Genomic DNA, 20,942 nt, shown 5'->3' on the forward strand with positions numbered 1-20,942 from the left:
TGTGCGCGTGTGCTTCGAGCAGTTGTTGAGTTGATTTTCTTAATTATATCTCCATTAGATTCATTAAAAAGCCAGCTAAGAGAATCCAGGTTTCCTAGCAGTACCACTTCCAGCTATAAAAGATGGATATTCACAATGTGGTCAGAAAATGAATGGAACAGACTGTTCCGTTTTAAAATATGATATATAAATGAGTGAAAATGCTGAAATAAGCTGAGTGTGAGGCTGCATGCCTATAATTCCAACATGAGGAGGCTGAGGCGGGAGGATCAAAAGTTCAAGACCTTCCTAGGCTACCCACCAAGACCGTCAAAACAAACAAATGTGAAAATGACAGGATAAAATCATTTTTGTACAAATAATAGATTCCAAAAACAACAAATGACAAGGAGAAGGTGTTCCCCTAAGATATTTATAACAGACATACAATTAGCAATTGAAATCTTCAAAGGTCAAGCTCAGGAAACAAGTCAATGCCCAAGTGGCTCCGAGCACCATGGATAGATACAGAGCCCAGATCCAAAGGAAAGGACTGCTTTTTCCTTTAGGGCTCAAACTGAGCCCTGGGAGAGTAGCTTTCTCTCTGAGCTGCTAGCACGAAATTACTGTAAGCCAGCAAGAAAATCCTATTCTCAAGTCACTAAAATGTAAGGTCCATGAGGGTAAGGCTTTGTCCAGTCTTAGGCCCCCCCAGAGAACAGTGACAGGAAAGGGCAGTTACTCAACCCATGTCTGGTGAGTGGACAAGGGACCTGCAGGCAAAAGAAGGAAGAGGCTTGCTCAGAGCTTTTGGCCTAAGGCACGATACCACCACTGGAATTTTTAATAACTTCACACATTGTGAATGCCCCCCCCCATTCCTTCAATGTATGTTGGTGCTAACTGTAAGATGAATGGCAGCGGGTAATACAGAGAAAGGACCAGCCAGAGAGTACAGGAGGAGGAATCTCACTCACACAGAGGTGGAGATGGTGGGACTTTAGACTGATAGTCTAAGGGTGTTTATTAGACTCCTATGATCTGTCCGTTCCCGCATTAGCCAGGCTGGAGGAGTCTGAGACAGATGCTCTGGGCCCTGCTGATTAGGAAGCTCACAGGTGGTGCTGTATGTAATGGGCAGACTAGTAGCAAAGTTGGGTAAAATTTTGTAAAAAATTCAAAAAGTTAAACTGAAAAAGCTTTAAAATCTCAATATTTGGTGTCACAATGGCACAGGTTTTGGGAGATTGTGAAGTGAACACATGAAACTCCTAGCTGGGGGATGGGCTCTGTAGTCTTCAAGAGGGAGCTTCAGCTGGACTTGAAAGGCTCCTTAACAGTTTCTAAGGAGAAAGGGGGCTCTCGTTTGGTGTTCCAAGCAGACAGAAGGTTTTATATATATACATATATAAAAGAGAAGGGAAGAGAAGAGGACAAGAAAGGGAAGAGGAGGAAGGGAGAAAGAAAGGAACTGTAGTGGAGTAAAGGAAGCTATAGACAGAGGTGGAGACCCAACTGTGAAAGATCTCCATCATGTTAATCAGTCTTTTGTTTGTTTTGTTTTGTTTTTGTTTTTGTTTTGCAAGTCTGGTACCCAGCCATCATAATAGAGCCACTTTGTAGCTGGAAGATATTTCTCAAGTAGTAACTTAAAGACTAGAAATGATAGGAACCAAACAGAGGCGCTCCCATCATGGTCACTTTAAGATTGGGATAGCCCTAACCTAATAAGAACCTCTTGGTATACTTTAGCCCTTCTAAGGTCCTGAGTGCCCAGACCTACTTTTGATTTCCCATTTTGTTGGGAAATGGGGAAAAAAGGGGAGATTTATCTTATACATTAGGCTTCTAAATTTATCATGTGAGCCTCGGTTGGTAGTTCATGCTTGGTTTTTCTAGGACTTGGGAGAGGGAGGAAGATCAGGAGGAGTTCAAGGTAATTTTGAACTGCATAGTGAGCTTGAGGCCAGCCTTGGCTATAGGAGTCCCATTTAGCTCTCCATCCATTTCTCAAAGCGCCTTGTGGTTGGAAATGACATCAGAATACCTATAATTCATTGTTAGGATGTAAGAGAAAAAGAGCAAATGATTTAAAGTCCTAAATGACACTGTGAAAATAAATACATGTATGCCTCCCGCTCCTTTTGCTAACAGTTGCAACAGTAATGTCACGTGACTAGTATACACTAGACATTGTACCGAGTACTGAGAAAGACAGTAAGTTTGTGAGGTTCAGTTTATTTTCAGTGTTGTGATCAAGCCTAGAATCTTTATGTTGTTGTTTCCACTCATATAAGTTTTTCTCTCCTTTTCTATTGTTTGAGAATTTCACACATACATAGAATTAAAGTGTTTTGATCAAACCCACCCTACTCCCTTCCCTCCAATTCCTTCCCTAGCCTATCTACTCCTTTTCCTTCCCAACTTCATGTGCTCTTTTTTCTTAAACACAGAGTCTACTAGGTGCTGTCTGCATGTGCATGGGTATAGGATGGGTGTTCTCTCATTCCTGAAGGGTGTTTGCATCCCTGAAGAAAACTGACTCTTCCTCCCCCAGAAGGCATCAGTTGCCAAGAGTGCCTCAGCTAGGAGTGGGACTTCAGGAGCCCCTCCCACATCTATACTGGGAACTTAACTGGCTTGGACTCAAGTCTCAGGCATGAAGTCATAACCTCCATGAGTTCACGTATGCAATGGTACTGCTGTGTCCAGATAATACTGTTTCACTGCAGTGTTCACTACCTCTAGTCCTGCCTCCTTTTCCTCAGTGATCCCTGAGCTTTGGAGGAAGGGGGGGTAATATGGATGTGATAAGGATTTGGAAAACAGAAAGCCAGTTACAATTTAATTGTACAAGGGGATCATGTTCTAGTTCCTGCAAGCAGCAGAACTCGGCAGCTTCAGCCATATGGCTCTCGCTCTAGAGTTAAGAATTGAAGGAACTACTGGGGCAATTGATGCTGGTTAGCTGAAGCTAAGAAATCAGCAATGATTAAGAAGAGACCAGCATCACTGAAGTGAAATCTTCTGGGAATTGTTTTCTGGGAACACAAAGAAGATGTGTTCTTGAGATAGCCAAGGTTCTACCTGGTGCTGCTGCTGGATTTGGTAATGTGTAAGAGTCACCCAGGTGATACTTGTTTTGAAGGCATGAAGGTGTCATGAAGAACAGCTGAGGTTTAGCACTGTAAGAGGTCATGGAAGGCCATTGGAGAAGGTGTAGCCTCCGCTGTAGTTGATGGCCCAGGACTGAAGGGGTCATGCAAAGGATTTGAGGCTTGGCACCATGAAGACAGCCTATGAGAGGCTATTGGTGAAGCCTAGTTGGAGTGGAATACCCCAGTGTATTGGAGATGTCAATACCATGGGATGATCACCAAGAACAGCAGCCGTAGTCGAGTGGATCAACCTGAGCTTAGAGTGTTACAGAGGGCAGAGCTGGAGAAGTGATGCCAGCCCTTAGGAGGAGTCCAAAAGATCAAGTGGAATCCCAGACACTGAAAAAAGAAGCTGTAACATTGAAATTGCCTTGGAGACTCGAAGATGTTAAAGATGCCAGAGCCATGGGATACATGCTGAGGAAAGCTGTTAACAGGGAGTGGAACCATCCCAGAGAAAGCAGTTTGTTGCAGTCAACAAAGATGAAAAAGGAGTGGAGATCTGAAGACTGCTTTGACATCAGCCATGGAGATGCAGAGTTTGGAATTTGCTCAGCTGGTTTCCTGTCTTTCTTTGAGGATTACAGTTAAGTGATTGGATGGATCTCGAAGAGACTTTGAACTTTGGACTTTTAACATTGTTGAGACTGCTATAGACTATGAGAACTTTGAAAGTTGGACTAAATGCATTTTGCATTATGCTACGTTTAAGTATGGCCCCACATAGACTCATGTGTTTGAACAAGTCTATGGGGGCCAGGGAGTGAAATGTGATGGTTTGTATATTCTTAGACCAGGGAGTGGCACCCTCTGGAGGTGTGGCCTGGTTGGAATAGGTGTGTCACTGTGGGTGTGGGCTTAAGACTCTCACCCCAGTTGCCTGGAAGTCAGTCTTCCACTAATAACCTTTGGATGAAGACATAGAACTCTCAGCTCTGCCTGTGCCATGCCTGCCTGGATACTGCCATGCTCCCACCTTGATGATAATGGACTGAACCTCTGAACCTGTAAGGCAGCCCCAATTAAATGTTGTTTTTTATTAAAAAAAAAAAAAGACTATTCCAGTCTTTTATCCTCTGCACGTTTACCAGTTGTGAGTCTCTGTGTTGATTGCCGTCTACTACAAAAAGAAACTTCTTTGATGAGGGTTGAGAGGTTCACTAATCTATTGGTATAAAGATAAGAACTTGGGGGCAGTGTATTTAGTATGTCCATTTGGTGGAATAATGAATGCAATCAAGTTCCACCCTGGGGCCTATGATCTAGCTGGCCACAGGGTTTTGGCTAGAGTTATCTGAAAAGAGAAAACATTGACTGAGAAAATGCCTCCATAAGGTCCTGCTGTAAGGCATTGTCTAAATTAGTGATTGATTAGAGTATGGGGAGAGGGACAAGCCCATTGTAGGCAGTGCCATCCCAAGCTGGTGGTCCTGGGTTCCATAAGAAAGCAGGATGAGCAAGCCATAAGGAGTAAAGCTGTAGATGTCTGCATTTTCCATGGTGTCTGCATCAGCTCCTGCCTCCAGCATCCTGCCCAGTTCAAGTTCCTGTCCTGACTTCCTTCAATAATGAACAGTGATGTGGAAGTATAAGCCAAATAAACCTTTTCCTCCCCAAGTTGCTTTTGGTCATAGTGTTTCATCACAGCAACAGGAACCCTAACTAAGACACCCAGTTTATGGTACCAGGCACAAGCTTCGTCTTGTCACAGTGCAGGCTTTAAATCTAATCAGAAGTGACTAGTTACTCCCATAACATGCACTATCTTGTCAAGGCATCCTATTGTAGCCCACAGAGGTCACAGCTGTGTAGGACAATTGATTCCTTTTCTCCCTTGGTAACTGAAGAGGACCTTTCAGCACTAAGAAATCTAGTGGATGGTGTCAGGTAGGGGTGGGGATGACTTCCAGGTTGATACCAGTTTGATTTGTCTATGTCTGTGACTCAGGTATGTAGTATCTTTAGCAGTAGGATCTTACCATCAAGTTCCACTGGGTAACCAAGAACTATGACAATAGCCTTTTTTGATGGGGGTGGGGGGTGGTGTTTCTATTGAGTCACACTGACCAACAACTAGAAAGGAAGTCATTCATATATGCCGCTGGGCTTATTATGATAGCCTATGGTGTCTGGAAGACACATTGTCTTCTTCCTGCCCCAGTCATGGGGCATTTTAGACTATACCCCTGACCCTCCTTTCCCTTGGCCACACTAAGTGACACCTGTTGGCCTTTTCAGAGTGTTTGTAGGGTTGTGTTCCATCTTTACAAAGCAAGGTGCTATATTCTCCTCTGAGCCTCAGACAGGCTTCTCTCTTCATCCTGTGATAATGAGTAGAGCAAGCACAGGCTAGACCACCCCTCTGTGGGCATCTGGCACCTTCCTTGTCATTTTTTTATGCTAGTTGTCTTTGCGTTTTGAATCTATAAGCCATAAATATTTAGCATATTTTCTGTAAAGCATAGTACAAACAACCGTTCAATTAAGTTATATAAAACACATTAGAAATAGGACATTTGAAAATGAAACAGGTTCTACCGTTCATTTCCCACATCTCATTGAGTGGGATGTGTATGTCTGGCATTGGGTCTAGTTCCAAATTCTCTCATTTCTCTTTAGAGAATTCTTTACATCTCAAGAAAAGTGAGGCTGTACCCTCAAATCCATCTGTCTGTCTGTCTATCTATCATCTATTTATTTTTGAGGTGTGCATGCCACAGCATGTGTGTGGTTAGAGGACAATTTGCAGGAGTTGGTTATCTTCTTCCACCATGGTGGATTGCAGGGCTCAAAGACAGATCATTGTACAAGGTATCAGACACCTTTACCCACTGCATCATCTCATTGACCTTTGACCCCAAATTTGAGCATTGGCTCCATCTTTTCAATTGTTTGTTCACTAATCCACCCCTTCATTCAGTGTAGAGCACCTATAATATAAAAACCTTACTGGTTGCTCAGAGGATAGGAAGACCAGTTTCAGCCTTGGCCCTACTAAAATATAAAGGTCAATTCTACTGCTCAGCTTCTCTGTTTGGAGCCTTAGAATTTCTACATGCCATAATGAAGTTCAACTTTATGCCTGAGTTGGCCGGGTGTTGTGCTATAGTTGATTAATAAAAGATATAGACAATGACCTGATTTTATACACATACACATACAACAATTGTTGTTGTATGTGTTATGTTGTACAGCAACTAATGAGTTGTCAAGAATAAGGGGGATGTTCAAGTCCAGTAGTAGGATCAGCAGATAATTCACTTGCTGTCAAACCCTAACAACCTGAGTTCAATTCCCAGGACCCACCTGAGGACAAGGAGAGAACCGAGTTGTTCAATGACCTCGACATGCATGTCTGGCATGTATTCACCAATAAGTAAATAAGTAAATGCTATTAAGGGAGAAATGGAGGTCAGTCGGTCTCCATGGTGATTGCAAGGGCTACCATCACAGGATAGCTGAACAAAACTAAGACAGTTCCTTGACTAGTATTTTGATTCAACATGTATGCAGTACCCTGGATCTTATCTGATAGACTGACTGCCTTTGTCCCTGGTCACATCCACTGGTAGCTCAGATTGAGTACCATGCTTTCCCAGGAAGTCACCAGCCTGGCCAAGGTAGCTCAGTGTGGCTTACACCTGAGTTGGTCAGCTCTTTTTTTCATGGGTAGCTTTTTAATGAGAACCAAATCAGATAAACTATTGCTTAGTTCCTAGGCTCACTACAGACGCAATCAATCAATCAATCAATCACATCCTGGTGTAGTGTTATGTCAGGGAACCTGGCTTTTCTATGCTGATCGTCTGGTTTTCCTGCCCCTTGGGGCTGGAGTTTGGAGTAATTATTGAAGCAGTCTTGAGAAAGCCTTAACCCTTGAAACTATAGCTGGTTATCAGCAGGCATAATAAAAACCAACTTTTAGCCAGGGTCTCATTACCAATGGCAGTTTAAGATAACTGTCAAAATCATAGTTTATCTCCCACTCCTCTCCAAGAAGTAGGAAACTATAATTCACAGATCATTTCTGCTGTTGGAAGCAACTTGTGCTCTCAAATTAAGTTAGTCACCTTCCTTTTCTGGTTGCTCATCTGCTACCTGGGTGAAATGCTCAAAAGAAACCCCACCTGGTTGGCTGTTTCAGATTTTTCAAGAAATGATTCCCTCTATGATATGCTTCTTAGTTGAGTTTGGTGTAATTATTCATCCTCCATATCAATTAGTATGAGTCAAAGCTGAACAATCAAGAGAAAACATCTAAAATTAGCCCTGGTCTTTGATCAACTCATATTAAAAAACCATAATAGGAATCGAGAGAGTGTAGTCTTAGCCCTTGGCCTACTGGCAAGCATTCTTACAATGGTGACTGTACCTGCAGTTTGTGACAACTGTGTACTGGGGACATCTTTGTCAACATACGTTGGTAACACACTGCTTTGGGAAGGTATGCTTCTATGGCTGTAGTCAGATTGCATTGGGAGCTGTCTGGGAGAGAAAGAGGTTAAAAAAAAAAAAAAAAGGTGTATGGACCCCAAGGGACAGGTAATGGTATACCAGGCTGTGAGTTCCACCTTCAGGGCAGGAATCTAGAAGAGTGCAGAGACTCATGAGAAAAGAGATGATTCTGTTGTCCAGTCACTCTTGCTCAAACTACTTGTGGCTAGGAAAGGAAACCCAGCTCCCTTGGATTGGATGAAAAATATTGATTTTTTTTCCCTAACTGGAATTTGACAGGGTCAGTTCATGTCTGGGTTTTCAGCACTTAAAACAGGGCTCTTTTGTCTTGGGAGGCGGCTGGACTGGTTTCTCCTCCAGGCAGGTGCACAGAGGGCGGTTATTGTAGCCTGAAACACAAACACCAAGCCCCTGCGCCCTGATCCACACACTCTCCAGCATGGCTCAAGGAAGTAAAATGAACAATGACTCTTGCAACAGGCAAGCACTGTAAATGCCACCCCTGAATGAAATATTTCTTAAAACTTGGTATCCGTAACTTGATCGGCTCTTAAAACTTAATTATATGTCAGGGGAAAGGAAGCCATTGGCTCCTCCAGCTGTCCAGGTTGAACAAGAGCGCACAATGGACCATATCCGATTCGCAGCCATACTTAGGTAATCAGATTAATATCTCTTGAATTGAATTTACCCTTTTGATACGGACTCTTTCAGCTGGCTTGTTTCACATCTCAAATTTTGACAAAGCCTCGCGGCCTTTGAGTAGGTACCCTGAAATCTATATGCGGGAAGCCTGTGTTCTTTAGGGCAGTTTTTGGGACGTGCACCAATTAAATCTGTTTCTGGCACGCTTTTAATGGCATACTTTCCTCCGAGTCAACAACCGCTCCAAAATCTGAGGTCATTTGTTTAATTTAAAAGCAAAGGTTATGGAACAACCACTGCAAGCTTCACAAGCCAAGTCCCCGTGGCTTTGAAAGGAGGGATGAGGAAGGGGAAGGCTACATAAACTAGGATACTTATACACAAAATAAGTTAAGTACTGTGTCTCTGTCAAGTGAGTATCAAACAGGGCTAGTCCACGCCCGCCCTGCCAACCTCCTTTCCCTTTCTTTTCCAACCAATCCCAGAGCTCTCTTACTCCAGAGGGAGTTCCACACAGTTACTGTTGATCTTGTAGGACAAACATCTGGACTGGATTTTTGTCAGCTGGAGACGAGAGAGAACTGTAAATGATGCTGTGACTTTTTTCATCCTTATTAAATTTATTTATAGCCAGTCTGAAGCCAGGAAGCCTGCCCGGGCCCTTGATTGGATGTTCTCGAGGAACGCGGGGCAGATGGCATTTTCCCCTTGTTTTCTAAATAGTATCGAAGATAGCCTTACATAATTCCCAGCTCGGCCTTGTTTGTTTGTTACCACAGAGGACACACCATTGGGACATTTTGTACGTCAGAACACTTCCACTGTGTTAGCTTATCCAGCCTGCCTTCCTTACTGTCAGGGGGAGAAGGAAGTATGCCTGGTACAGCGTTTGACAAACTGCACTGATAGAAAGTTCTGTGTCTGGTTTGAGACATGAACCAGTGTCCTGGGGCGTTTCTTTGCCAGAGAAACTCAAGTTGCATCCCGTTCTACCTTTTCCACCTAACAAACCTTCAAATCTTAAGGCTGCCAGGTCAAACAAAAACAAACAAACAAACAAAAGCTCATTCATTTTCTCATTGCTGAAGATAATACAAAGGCTCTACAAGAGATATTTCCAAATACTTTACTCTGCCCTTAGACCATATTACATAACAATGTCTTAGGGGTTGTGTAACTATTTAAGAAACAAGGCTTCCAACTTAGTCAAATGGAGATTTCTTGTGGGCCCTTCCCGGTACTATGACTTGCCATTATCCCTTGCTTTTTCTTTCACTGGCGTTTGTAACTGCATTGTTTCTGTGCTTTGTTTTGTTAAGGCTTGGGAATGAAGCCTGCTACCCACAAACATTTTCTTCTCCAGAGTAGACTGTTCAGCTTCCTGCCACCCAAGTCGGCCATCTTCTGAACCACGGAGCCTAGTATTGCCCATCTTGCTAAGGGTTAATCTCTGGTATGAAATCGAATGGAAACCAAATGCAGTCTTATTGGAAAAGCAGCCGCCGAGGCCCATTCACAGGCAGTCCTCAGAGGGAAGACTCCTAGGAAACAAGGGGCCCTGCAGCAGTTTCTCAGTCTCCAGTCTAACCACAGATCCTTGCAGCAGCAACACTTTTTGTGAGGTTCCTGTGTCACCAGTAGATAGGTGTTCTTAGAAATGTCAGCAGATTCTTCCTAGAGTTACCTTGGTTGTGGAATAGGGAAGCCATTCTTAGAGCAAAACTCAGGTTGGCCCTCTGTCCGTTGGTCTGATGGAAAGCTTCATCAAGTGAGGGTGTCTGCTCTCTACTGTTGAGCCAGCTCAACTGTGTGACACTGGCCCTGGCACTGAAAGTAGCCACAGGGTGGCCGTTATTCATTCTTATCTCAGTTCGGAACACTGAGTCATAAAAGGGGAGAGCCAAAGGTAAAAAAATGTTTGTTATCAAGTAGGAAGGAAACACAGACACAGAGATGAAATGCAGAGGAAGGTGAGGGCGTGGGGTTGGGACCAGATGGACTATAAGCAGCACTGAATCTTTAAAGATCGTAAGGCTGCGTTGTTCCTGCTAGGTTTAGCTTCAGTGTTTTCAGAGATGAAAATTACCAATTTGGTGAAGAGCAAAGAGTTCTGTCTATGCTTAGAACCATCTACATAGTCTTCATCATCATCATCATCATCATAATCTTTTATGAAATCTCCCTAAAGAAGGGTTTTTTCCTCCCTTTTTTCTTCCTTCTTCTTTCTTTCTTTCTTTCTTTCTTTCTTTCTTTCTTTCTTTCTCTCTCTCTCTCTCTCTCTCTCTCTCTCTCTCTCTCTCTCTCTCTCTTTCTTTCTTTCTTTCTGTATTGGAATTAAACCCATGGCCTTGGCACACTCTGTCCACTCTGAAGCCTCCCAGCACCCACACCCATAGCACTGAGCTATATCCCACATACCTCTCCCTTCTTTATTTACTTTATTTTATTTTGTGTGTATGAGTGTTTTGCCTGTGCATGAGTAGATGTACCATATGTATATCTGATGCCCACAGAAGCCAGAAGAGGGCTCTGGATCACCTGGAACTAGAGTTACAGATGGTCCTTTGCAAGAACAATGTGTGTTCTTACAAACACGCCATCTCTCTAGCACCCCTATCTCCTCATCCTCCACTTTTTGAGGCAGTAGCTCACTGATTTCCCAGGCTGAGCTGGAAGTTCTTACACAGCCCAGGCAGGCTCTGAGCTTGCAGTCTGGCTGCTTCAGCCTTCTGAATAGTCAGGATTCCAGTCTTGTGACACCAAACCCAAGAAAGCAGCATTTTAAAATATTTTTTGAGAGAGAGAGTATTTATAGAGGTCAAAGGACAGCTTTGTGGAGTCGGTTCTGTCCTCCTATCTTTTTGTGGGTCATGGAATTGAACCTAGGTCAGTAAACTTACAGAGCCAGCCAGCTCTTTACCCACTAAGCCATCTTACCAGCCTCAAAGCAACACTACTAAATGCATTGCTATTGCTGTAAAAGATCCTGGCTAATGGAGTTAAAATGTCTATCAAAGATATGAGCCTGAATGAGCATGGCAGTATTAGATACTGATGAAGTTATTCCCTCTACAAGAAGAAGAAGAAGAAAAAGGGAATGGTGGTGTATCTATCACCTCAGGAGCAGCATCTCCCATCACTGCCATGCCTGACAAGGCTCTAGCATGATTACAGCTGGAAAAGAGGGCAGAAGTTAAAGGAGAAATAAGTAGATATTTGGCACCAAACATTCAACATGTGGACCCTGTGAAACTTGACACTGTTATTGTTGCTCATGTTGAGCATATCACACATTCATTTATGGAGGTACCTATTCTCCATCTAAAAATGTCCAACTCCATATGGGACAGCAACGCAGTGGAGGGTAAATATGGTTTTGTTCTGCATTTTAGCTAATGAACGGTATCCTACCCAAGCGTAAACTATAAACACCGTGGTGAGATTACTCAGAACATCAGCACTAACCATACCCACATTAGTGAGAAAAAATGCCTGGCTGCACTTTTGGGAGCCTCCCAGCCGCCTGTGTCCCTGTGTGTGCAAAGCAGAGTAGAGAACTCATCTACTGTTCTTCCTGCCGCCTTTCCACTGAAAACACATTACAATCCAAAGCCCAGAAGGCAAAGACTCTGTTGCTGTCTCTTTGTCCCACCCAGCCATCAAGGCACGATAGGAAGGAAAGATCAGTCTTTATGGACCATGAAGATACACTCCTCCCCGCCCTCATTCGCCCACCACTATGTACCTGTCATTCATTGAGTGCCTGGTGTCAGGTACACTAAGAAGAAAGCGGGGGGGGGGGGGGGGCGGTAGGAGAAGAACAAGGGGCAGAAAGAAAAGACAGCTCAGCTCTGGCCTTTAGTCAACTGGCCCTAACCTCAGTTATGTGAGAATACCTCATTAGCAGTTCCGTCCTCTCTGCAGCACGTCCATCTCCAGCCTAGTCCTGCAGCTTTCAGTGTCTCCCTTTCTACAGCTTGTTCTGTCTGATTTACTCGGTGATGTCATAGCTTTCCTATTTTTAGAATGAGTGGAAGATAAAATGTTCCTAAGAGCAACTTGGATGGTATTGAAAGCATTAGGAAAGAAGTGTGGCGGGCATTGTTAGCAAACAGCTGGGCTATAAACACTAAGCATGAGAAATGACGGTTAAGGCCAATGGGCTATCTACACGAAAGGCCTGTGTTTGAAGAGCCACAGAAACTCTCATGGCTGGGACATCTGGTAGTGTTAGAACCTGGGGTGGCAGAGATCAGAGGCTGCTGACTTCTGGCCCCTATGCATCAGTCACCAAATGCCTACTGAACCCTTTCAGAGTTTACGGGGAAAGGGTAGGGTGTGAGTTTTAGGTCTTTGGTCACTGCGTGTGTGTGTGTGTGTGTGTGTGTGTGTGTGTGTGTGTGTGTGCCTGTATGCGTGCCTTTGTGCCTCTGTGGGTGCAATGGTCCATGTTGGACTCTTGGAGGAGAGGATAACTGTAGAGGCAGTTCTTCCCTTACACCTCAAGGACCAAACTCAGGTTTCCAGGCTTGTGTAGAACTTTCACCCTGAGCGATCTTGCCAGTCCCTTTGCTAGTTTCTTATTTAAAATGTTGATTCTGTTCCAAGCAGCTGATTCCAATTGTGCTTGCTTCTACCTGTCGACTCGGGTGTTCTGCATGGGAACCGCACTGCATGGCCATGGGGCCTTCCCATCTGCCTCCTTTGTGAATCTCTCTTTCAGTGCCTCCAACTTGGGCCCCAAAGAGGGATGCAGCAGCTGAATGTCATTCTCTTGGGCCTTGGCCCAGGCAGGCATCTCTGGAAGGATGACTGAATCCCATTCTTAAGGCTGAAGTTCCTCTTGATTAGCAGCCCCTTTTGTGTGTTGTTCTTAACAGCGTCTCTGTCTCTCATGGGTAGCTTACAGGGATGTGTTTGAGAGTTCCTTCCAGCTGGGAAGCTGCCCAGCTCCCACCAGCTGAGTTGGGGGATGGCTTCCCTTTAGTTCCGCTGCCTGTGGACTACAAGGACCCCACTTCCAGCCTGGCCACAGTGGCCCTTTTCTGCTGTGCAGATTTGGCTCTGTATTCTGGTTTTCATTCTCCAGCCATCTGGGCATTTTGAGCATCCCTCTTATCTTAGTACCTTGGCACTCAGGACCACATGTCATCCTACCACAGAGATGGAAACAAAGGAAGCCTTCACCTCTGGCTTACAGTTCCCCTGGAGTCATCATAGGTTGAGTGACAGTCGGGGAGATTGTGAGAGCTGCATAGATCTGCAGTGATGTAAATGGTTTTGCTGATAGAAAGCGCACACAGTGGATGACAATAGCCATGATTGTTCAGTACCAGGGTCCTTAGCTTCCTTCTTTTTTCCCTTGGCTAATTTGAAATCTAGGAGAAAGAAAACTAAAGGCCCTGGTGGCCTCCGATCGCTGCAGCCTTGTCAGACCTAGAAGAGTAAACTCAGGACTGGGTATGTCATACAAGTGAAAGAGAGCTCTCGCTTAAAGATGCTGGAGACTAGTTAGCTGGCAGGGGAGAGGGAGATATCCTTATTAATAATGTCATTGTCCAAGTGTGAGACTCCTCCGTCACTCGCAGGGTGTGATTTCCCCAATTGTGGGAATCTCCATTTTATGAGTTTAGTGGTGAGCTCCATTCTCTCTCTTGCCTCATTTATGAAAGAGAGAAAGAAAGAGAGGAAGAAAGAAAGAAAGAAAGAAAGAAAGAAAGAAAGAAAGAAAGAAAGAAAGAGAAAAGGAGAGAGAGAGAGAGAAAAAAAACTGGTCAATGGTATTGTGCTTGCCCTGGTTTGAGCTCCAGCACCATTCCATGTGCATTACTAGCTTTTTAAAACTTCTCTCTTTTTTTTTTTTCTTCTTCAACTTCTGGTTTGGGAAAGGTTGGATCAGAATCACTCTTCAGAGAAGCATCTGGAAAAATTAGTTCAAGCATACTAATGACAAGCTCACTATAATTGTCTTAACTAGAGAAAAATAAGCCTGTGCCACAAAGACAGTTCTGTCCCACCCCCACCCCCAGCCTCTGTCTCTCATGCATTCATTCTGATTCTCAGCCCTGCCCAAATACCTCTTGGAGGAGAGGTTAACAAAACAGTCTCAGACTGTCTCTCAGGATGCCTCGGCAGTCCGGGAGGTCGGAAATGCCCTTAAAGGTAGTCTCCTATGTGTTTGTGTCTTTCAGAGAGTCTGATTTCACATTAGTGGCTGATCATTTAGTTCCTAACATTTATGTATGGTAGAAACTCAACTTCTGCATACTTGATGCTACAGCGCAGCATGATGTTAAGATATTACTTTGCTTTGGGGAAGAAGGCAGTGCCACCTCATCCCATACCAAATTGGTGGGCCTTGTTTTTTGTTTTGATACTGGTTGAAACCACAGAGACAAAGGGAAGGCTAAGAGTTCATTCTTGATTATCCTTTTGAGTCCAAGGTTCCATCCTCTAGTCTCTGTGACAGGCAATGGTGGTCACTATCCTAGAAAACCAATTTCAAATTTCAAATTTAGCAAGAATCACCGGTGCTAAATTTGGCTTCTGTTTTCAACCCAATACTGCCACCAATAGTTGTCAAAACCCAGTGAGGGTTCTGTAAAAAGCTAGCTAATGACAGTAGGTCTGGGTTCACAGACAGCTTCTGGCCTTCACCTTGCTTTACTCCCTATATCTCAATCCTCAAGTGAGGATCGGGTCTCCACATGGAAAACTGACTTCCTCATTTTCTTAGTTGGCTCACTTTCTGTCTAAGAATCAGCCACTCTTTATCTCTGGTATTGTGTCTGAACGAGCAAACCTGTTCAGAATATAGAATTTTTGCTCCCAAAGCACAGAGCTGATTCAGTGACCTCTGTGAATCTGTAAGTGAAGAAGGAATGCAGAGTCACTGGCACAAGTTGGTTCTACCACATGGTTTGAGGTAAATGGCCATTCTATTTCCCATTAGGAAAGGTTTGGAGCAGCTTGGCAACAGATCTGTGGCTGAATAATTAATCTAAGAACTATAGCTCTATTCCACATAGGAGATTAAATGCCTGCTTTGGGTCACATCAAAGCTGGGCTCTTGTACTATCTGATCTTTGCAAAAGGCCCCATGTTGGACCAGCATGACAGTCTTTACATGTGTTGCTCCCTCTGTTATACAAGGGCCTTTTTTGGTGTGAGTGTAAATAATTTAGAGTTTTACTCACACTAATATTAAAACAAGTCACTGTCTTCCAGAGTTGATGTAAAGTCAGTACTACAATGAATTTGAGTGAGAACAGTCCTACTGCTCTTTGGGTAGTATATCTTAAACATGAGTGACATTTTAGCAAATAGAGTTTATCAGCCCATCCTTCATTTCCTTGACTCTCATTGAGACTGTTTAGGTACGGGCTCTGTATTCTCCATCTGTAAAATGGAAAAATCAGAGCACCATGCTCAATTTAGATGGATGACAAGGACTGCAGGCATTGACTGAGCTGTGCTGCCACAGACCTTCTACATTTGTAAGGACTGCATTTCGCCTATACCCAAGGGAATCTGAGCAGTGCACAATCCTGGGCAGGGTGCAGGAGGTCCACAGCCAGGTTGAACTGGGCAAACAAATGGAGCTGGTTCCAGTTTACCAACCGGGCACAGGTTATGTGCTGGTCAAGAGAATGTTTTTCAAATCATGGGGAACCACTGGTAAAAATCCACTGGTAACTTTGATGGTGGCCTTTGGAGATGCTTTAATAATTTGAAACCATTCCATGGCAGGCCCAGGGAAAGGTCTTCCTTTAGCCAACATGCAACATTAGGCAGAAGAAATAGAGCCTTTCTGGCTGATTGGCTGTGGGTGGGCCTTTTCCACATGTTTCTAATTAGGGATACAAGAAAGAGTAGATATTCTGTGGCGACTCTCCTTTCCCTCTTTGCTATGAGACAGAACAACAGTGCCTTTGTGGTGACCTTTGTAGAGCTGTTTACATTTGGTGACCTGCCTGCACACTCCCACTAGAGTGGACTCACCTCCAGGCTAACAAGGAGCAACCGGGCTATCTCCTGCTCTGGTAGGAGCAGAGGAGTCAAAATGAAAATTAAAAGGATTCTCTGTTTAGATACTTAATTTTTTATATAGATTTATTGAGGTCTAATGTATTTACCATAAAATTCATCCATTGTAAGTATACAATTGAGTAATTTTTTTTTAAAGTAAATTTATGGAGCCTCAATCCAATTTTAGAACTTTAGCTGGACTGATTTCAGAAATACCAGCAATCGTAATTGGAATGGAAGCCGAGCTGAAGTGCAGAGTAAAGTCTATCTAGGGAGGGGCCACCCAGGAAGTCACTTGAGACATCTAGTCTCAAGCCCAGAGTACACAACGTCCTAAGATTAACATTTACATATAGGAAGATTTTTCAGTAATTTTGTTTTCCAAATGACAGGACATCATTAAAAATACTGAGCAGTTATTTGCTGCAGAACTCTCCTTACATGTCAACATCTGTTTACCTTGCCTGATTATAAAGAGGATATACAGAAAATGAAAATTCAAGCTCTCCTCAGTGAGTTTATGTGTCACTTTAAACATCTGATCAAGCATTTATCCACGTGTCTACTTAGGTACGTCTCTCCTCAGGCACTGCTAACACTCAGTGAAACAAGGTACTTACCTTCAAGAGACAATGGGCCGGTGGCCTAGGTGGTCATTTCAATATGACATCATGAGTTTTGTTGTAGACTGCATGGAATTGAAAAGTCTTCTGTAAAGACTTCTTAGAGATGTTACTAAAAGAAAAGGATGGCTTGGTAGCTAAACGCACTGGCTTCTCTCGAGGAAGACCTGGGTTCAACTCCCAGCAACCATATAAGCCCCCCTCAACTGTCTGTAACTCCAGTTTTGAAGGATCCAACACCCTCTTCTGGCCTTTTCTGGAATTGTGTGCATATAGTGTACATATATACATGCAGGCAAAAACAATTATATAAGTTTTTTAAAAATAAAACTATCTAATTAATTAAAAAATAAAATAAAAGGCATTTCTTTGAGTAGGAAATGATTTGTCCAGGCTGGTAAGCTGGACTAGTTCTTCTGTTTGTCTAGTTGTGCTAGGTTGTGGACCCTTGCGTCCTGGCCCTGAAGTTCAGCATTATCCTTTCAACAAGAAAAGGACAGCAATGTCAACTGCTGACCTTCTAGAGTACAATCTCATTCTTGAGTAGCTTTAGGGGAAAAAAAAAAGATATGAGAAGATAAACAAAACAACTACAGAACGTGTTTGCATAAAAGTGCTAGGGCCCTACAATGTGCATATTTCTAAATTTAAGATGATGAAGAACTTAGAGTTGTTCAGAGATATTTGGAAAGTAGGGATATCTTTGGCTCCCAGTCAGAAATGGGATGAGAGCCGGGCGTGGTGGCGCACGCCTTTAATCCCAGCACTTGGGAGGCAGAGGCAGGCGGATTTCTGAGTTCGAGGCCAGCCTGGTCTACAAAGTGAGTTCCAGGACAGCCAGGGCTATAACAGAGAAACCCTGTCTCAAAAACAAACAAACAAACAAAAAAAAGAAATGGGATGAATTCAGCTGGTTTCGATGTTACCAAGGAAGAGGGAGTTTTGTATTTGTTTGCTGGCCCACCTACTGTGTGGTCTTGTTTATGGCATGGATAACCTCTCTCTGGGATTATTGTGAATGGCCCTATCTCAGTGAGAGCTAGACACAGTGGCCAATGTTCAGTGGTAATTGAACATTGCCCTTTGAGTCTCAAAGTTTGATTTCATAGTATTTGGTGGTATTGAACCTGCCAAAGAAAGTACTGCTTCATTTGGGGGAATGTAATTTTTATTTTTTCATAAAGAATAAGGAAGAGAGATTTTTTTAGAAGAATATATCTTATCCTATTGGCCTTCTAGACAAGCTAAAAATGTAAGGGCCAGTAATCTTAAAAATGTCATGTCTTAAATGTCAACCTACCAATAATTATTTAGATGCCATCAGAGGGGAAGTCCCCTCCCATTTTTTTTTTTTTTTAATCTGTACTAAGATGAAAATTTTAAAAAAATTTTAATTAAAAAAATTCCGGTGTGGGTAAGTAATTTTTTTAAACCAAACACAAGAAAAGTCTATGAATTTAGAACTGCCTTACTAAGAAATAACAGACCTGGAAATTATGTGGGGTTTTGTTTTGTTCTTGTATCTTATTTTCCAATGCAACACTAATTGTGGATGGGGAAGGTAGGTGAGCATTGTTACTCTGCATGTTAAAAAGGGCAAGGTTTTGGACACTGTCAAGATTTGTCAAATACAATCCAGGGTACTCAGTGAAATTATAATTTTAGAGAAACCAACCACACAGAATTAGTTTAAAATACATCCCAGCTCTTAGATTGGGGATGTACCTATACTAAAACATAATCTTTCATTGCCTGAGTTGTGTTCATTTATTTATTTTATTCTAGCCAAGGTCTCATGTAACCCAAGCCAGCTTCAGACTTGCAATGTAGCCAGGTCTTAAACTTATGATCCTCCTGTCTCTACCTCCCAAGTGCTGGGATTACAGGCATGGGCTACCAAGGCTAGCATTATCTGAAATATAAATTTAATTGAGCTGTATATATTTATTTTTTATTAATCTGGCACCTTTTTTGTTATGGTACTTTTACAATTAAAAAATGTATATATACCACCCAAGAAGCTTAGGAAAGTTTTACAATTATTGAAAGCCACTCTCAAGCTTAAGCTAAAGCAAAACATAGTAACTAAAACTGTGAACCAAGCCAGTTGTCTCGGTGACATGAATCCTCTCACCCCAACTACTTCCTGTGGCTGGATCTAGGAGTCCATTTCGGTGGGGGGGCGTGGGGGGGGAGCCTTCTTACTATTAATTGTAGACCCTTTGGGTGGCTGAACTCAGAACTCTGGCTCCCTTTGAATGTCAGTGTTCTTGACCTCCTTAGAATAGTTCTGGACCCTCCTAAATTCTTGCTTCTGTAAACTCAGCTCAGTGAGGTGGGGTCCCACTAGACGTGTCTCAGAGAATAATAATAGCTGTCATTTACTGAGTGATTAATATGCCAGTGCTTTACCTCCACTGTCTACATCTAACTACAGGAGTTTCTATGTTAAAGGGATGTAATTTCAGTTTTAGAAACAAAGCAATGAAGGACTCTGGAGGGCTAGTAACTTGAGCCATTGCAAAACAGAGGCAGGGTAAGGATTTCCGGCAGCCGTGCCTCTGCTCACCAATGTGCTGCTCCGGATCCTACCCTCGGAGCCCTGCTTTTCCACTCGCTCCTCAAGCCCTGGCTTGGCTTGTCCTTCCTTTCTTTCCTTGTCCCTTATTGGTTAGAACTGATAGAGAACTTCTCATCCAGAACTGACGCGACACAGTCTTTGTCTCTGTGTGCAGTAACACAGCAAACCAGAAGTCTGAGCACAACAGAAGGTTAAACTGAATGTTAAACTGAATGCTCCCTGTTGTGTGTGAAAATGCTTAAACCGAGAGAAACAAAAAGCCCAGGATATTGATTTGAACACTGTTTAGTGTGGCTTTGTTTTGCCATCTGTGGTGGTTTGGATAGAAATGGCCTCTATATGATATTTGAATACTTGATCATCGAGGAGTGACACTATTGGACAGAGATTAGGAGGTGTGGCCTTTGTTGGGGAAGTGCGTCACTAGGGGTGGGCTTTGGGGTTTCATATGCTCCAGCCAGGCCTAGTGTCTGTCCGTGCTGCCTGTGTATCCAGATGAAGAGCTCTCCGCTCTTCTGCACCATGTTTGCCTGTGTGCCACCATGCTTCCTGCCAATGAACCTCTGAAACTGTAAGCCAGCCCCAGTGAAACGATTTCTTTTATAAGAGATGCTGTGGTCATGGTGTCTCTTCCCAGCAATAAGACATTGACTTAAAAAGCCTGGAGGCTCTCTGTGGAGCAGCATACTGTAAGTAGTTACCAGCTCCAAGATGCCCTGACCAGGAAATCACATGATTGGATAAAAATGGTGTCTGCTCTAATTGCCGGGTGGCTGTAGCTCAGAGCCAAGGGGAAGGGCCCTTCTTTGCTGCCCCAGCCACTCTGCCCTCTCAGCATTCCTCTTGGTTAAGAGTACCAAAAGATATGTACCACCAAACACCACATTCTTTTTTAAATTAACACATCCTCTCTTGTTTACTCCCTATGTAAAATAACTAGTCTGCATGTTGGTCTTATTGTGTAAAAAGTTCTACTTGCTCCAGTTGGAAATTTTCATGAAGTTAGCCATTCCACCCCGTCATCTGCTGTGGCCACAAGTCGTTAAGTGTCAAACATCTCCCTGGGAGTAGTCTACCACGTATCAAAATGACAGTTCTTAAACTTGTGGGTTGTGAACCCAAAGGTCTGGGGGAAATTTCCCTTCGGGTCACAGGAGTGCACAGTGCAAGTTTTCCCAGCCCTTCATGAACTCACAGCCGGTCTCTCATCTGGCTTCTGGTGTAGTAGTGCAGCAAGCCCTGCCTTCCTTGTCCACCCTCACCCCGCAGCAAACACCTCCTTCTTTGTCTGGTGCCCCACAGTCCATTCAATTAAAAAGAAAGTCTAAGGCAAACAAAGGGAAATGGAGCTAGGGATGGTGAGGCATAGTTACATTGTACCCTGCTTTAGCCCTACAACCTGAAAAGAGGCAATCTCTCTCTTGTCAAACACTGGCCCTGCTCTGCCCCTCCCCACTGGCACCGCTCCATGCA

General features: G+C 43.4%; 1 protein-coding gene across 2 annotated transcripts in view; it reads left to right on the forward strand.

Annotated features, from left to right (window-relative positions):
• The window catches only part of Rad51b (RAD51 paralog B), a 520,188-nt gene that overhangs the window by 362,004 nt on the left and 137,242 nt on the right, over positions 1–20,942 (forward strand). Inside the window, exon 9 of one of the 2 annotated variants that reach the window (XM_029484371.2) lies at positions 2,433–4,148. The exons of the other annotated variant lie outside the window; for it this stretch is intronic. Within the exon in view, the coding sequence (XP_029340231.1) occupies positions 2,433–2,521 (89 nt within the window). The 3' untranslated portion in view covers positions 2,522–4,148. Of the gene's footprint in view, positions 1–2,432; positions 4,149–20,942 lie in introns of those variants that run through there. 2 annotated transcript variants of the gene reach the window in all.

The sequence above is a fragment of the Mus caroli genome, unplaced genomic scaffold (assembly GCF_978045245.1).
Source record: "Mus caroli unplaced genomic scaffold, Mus_caroli_1 scaffold_14, whole genome shotgun sequence".
Classification (NCBI taxonomy): Eukaryota; Metazoa; Chordata; class Mammalia; order Rodentia; family Muridae; genus Mus; species Mus caroli.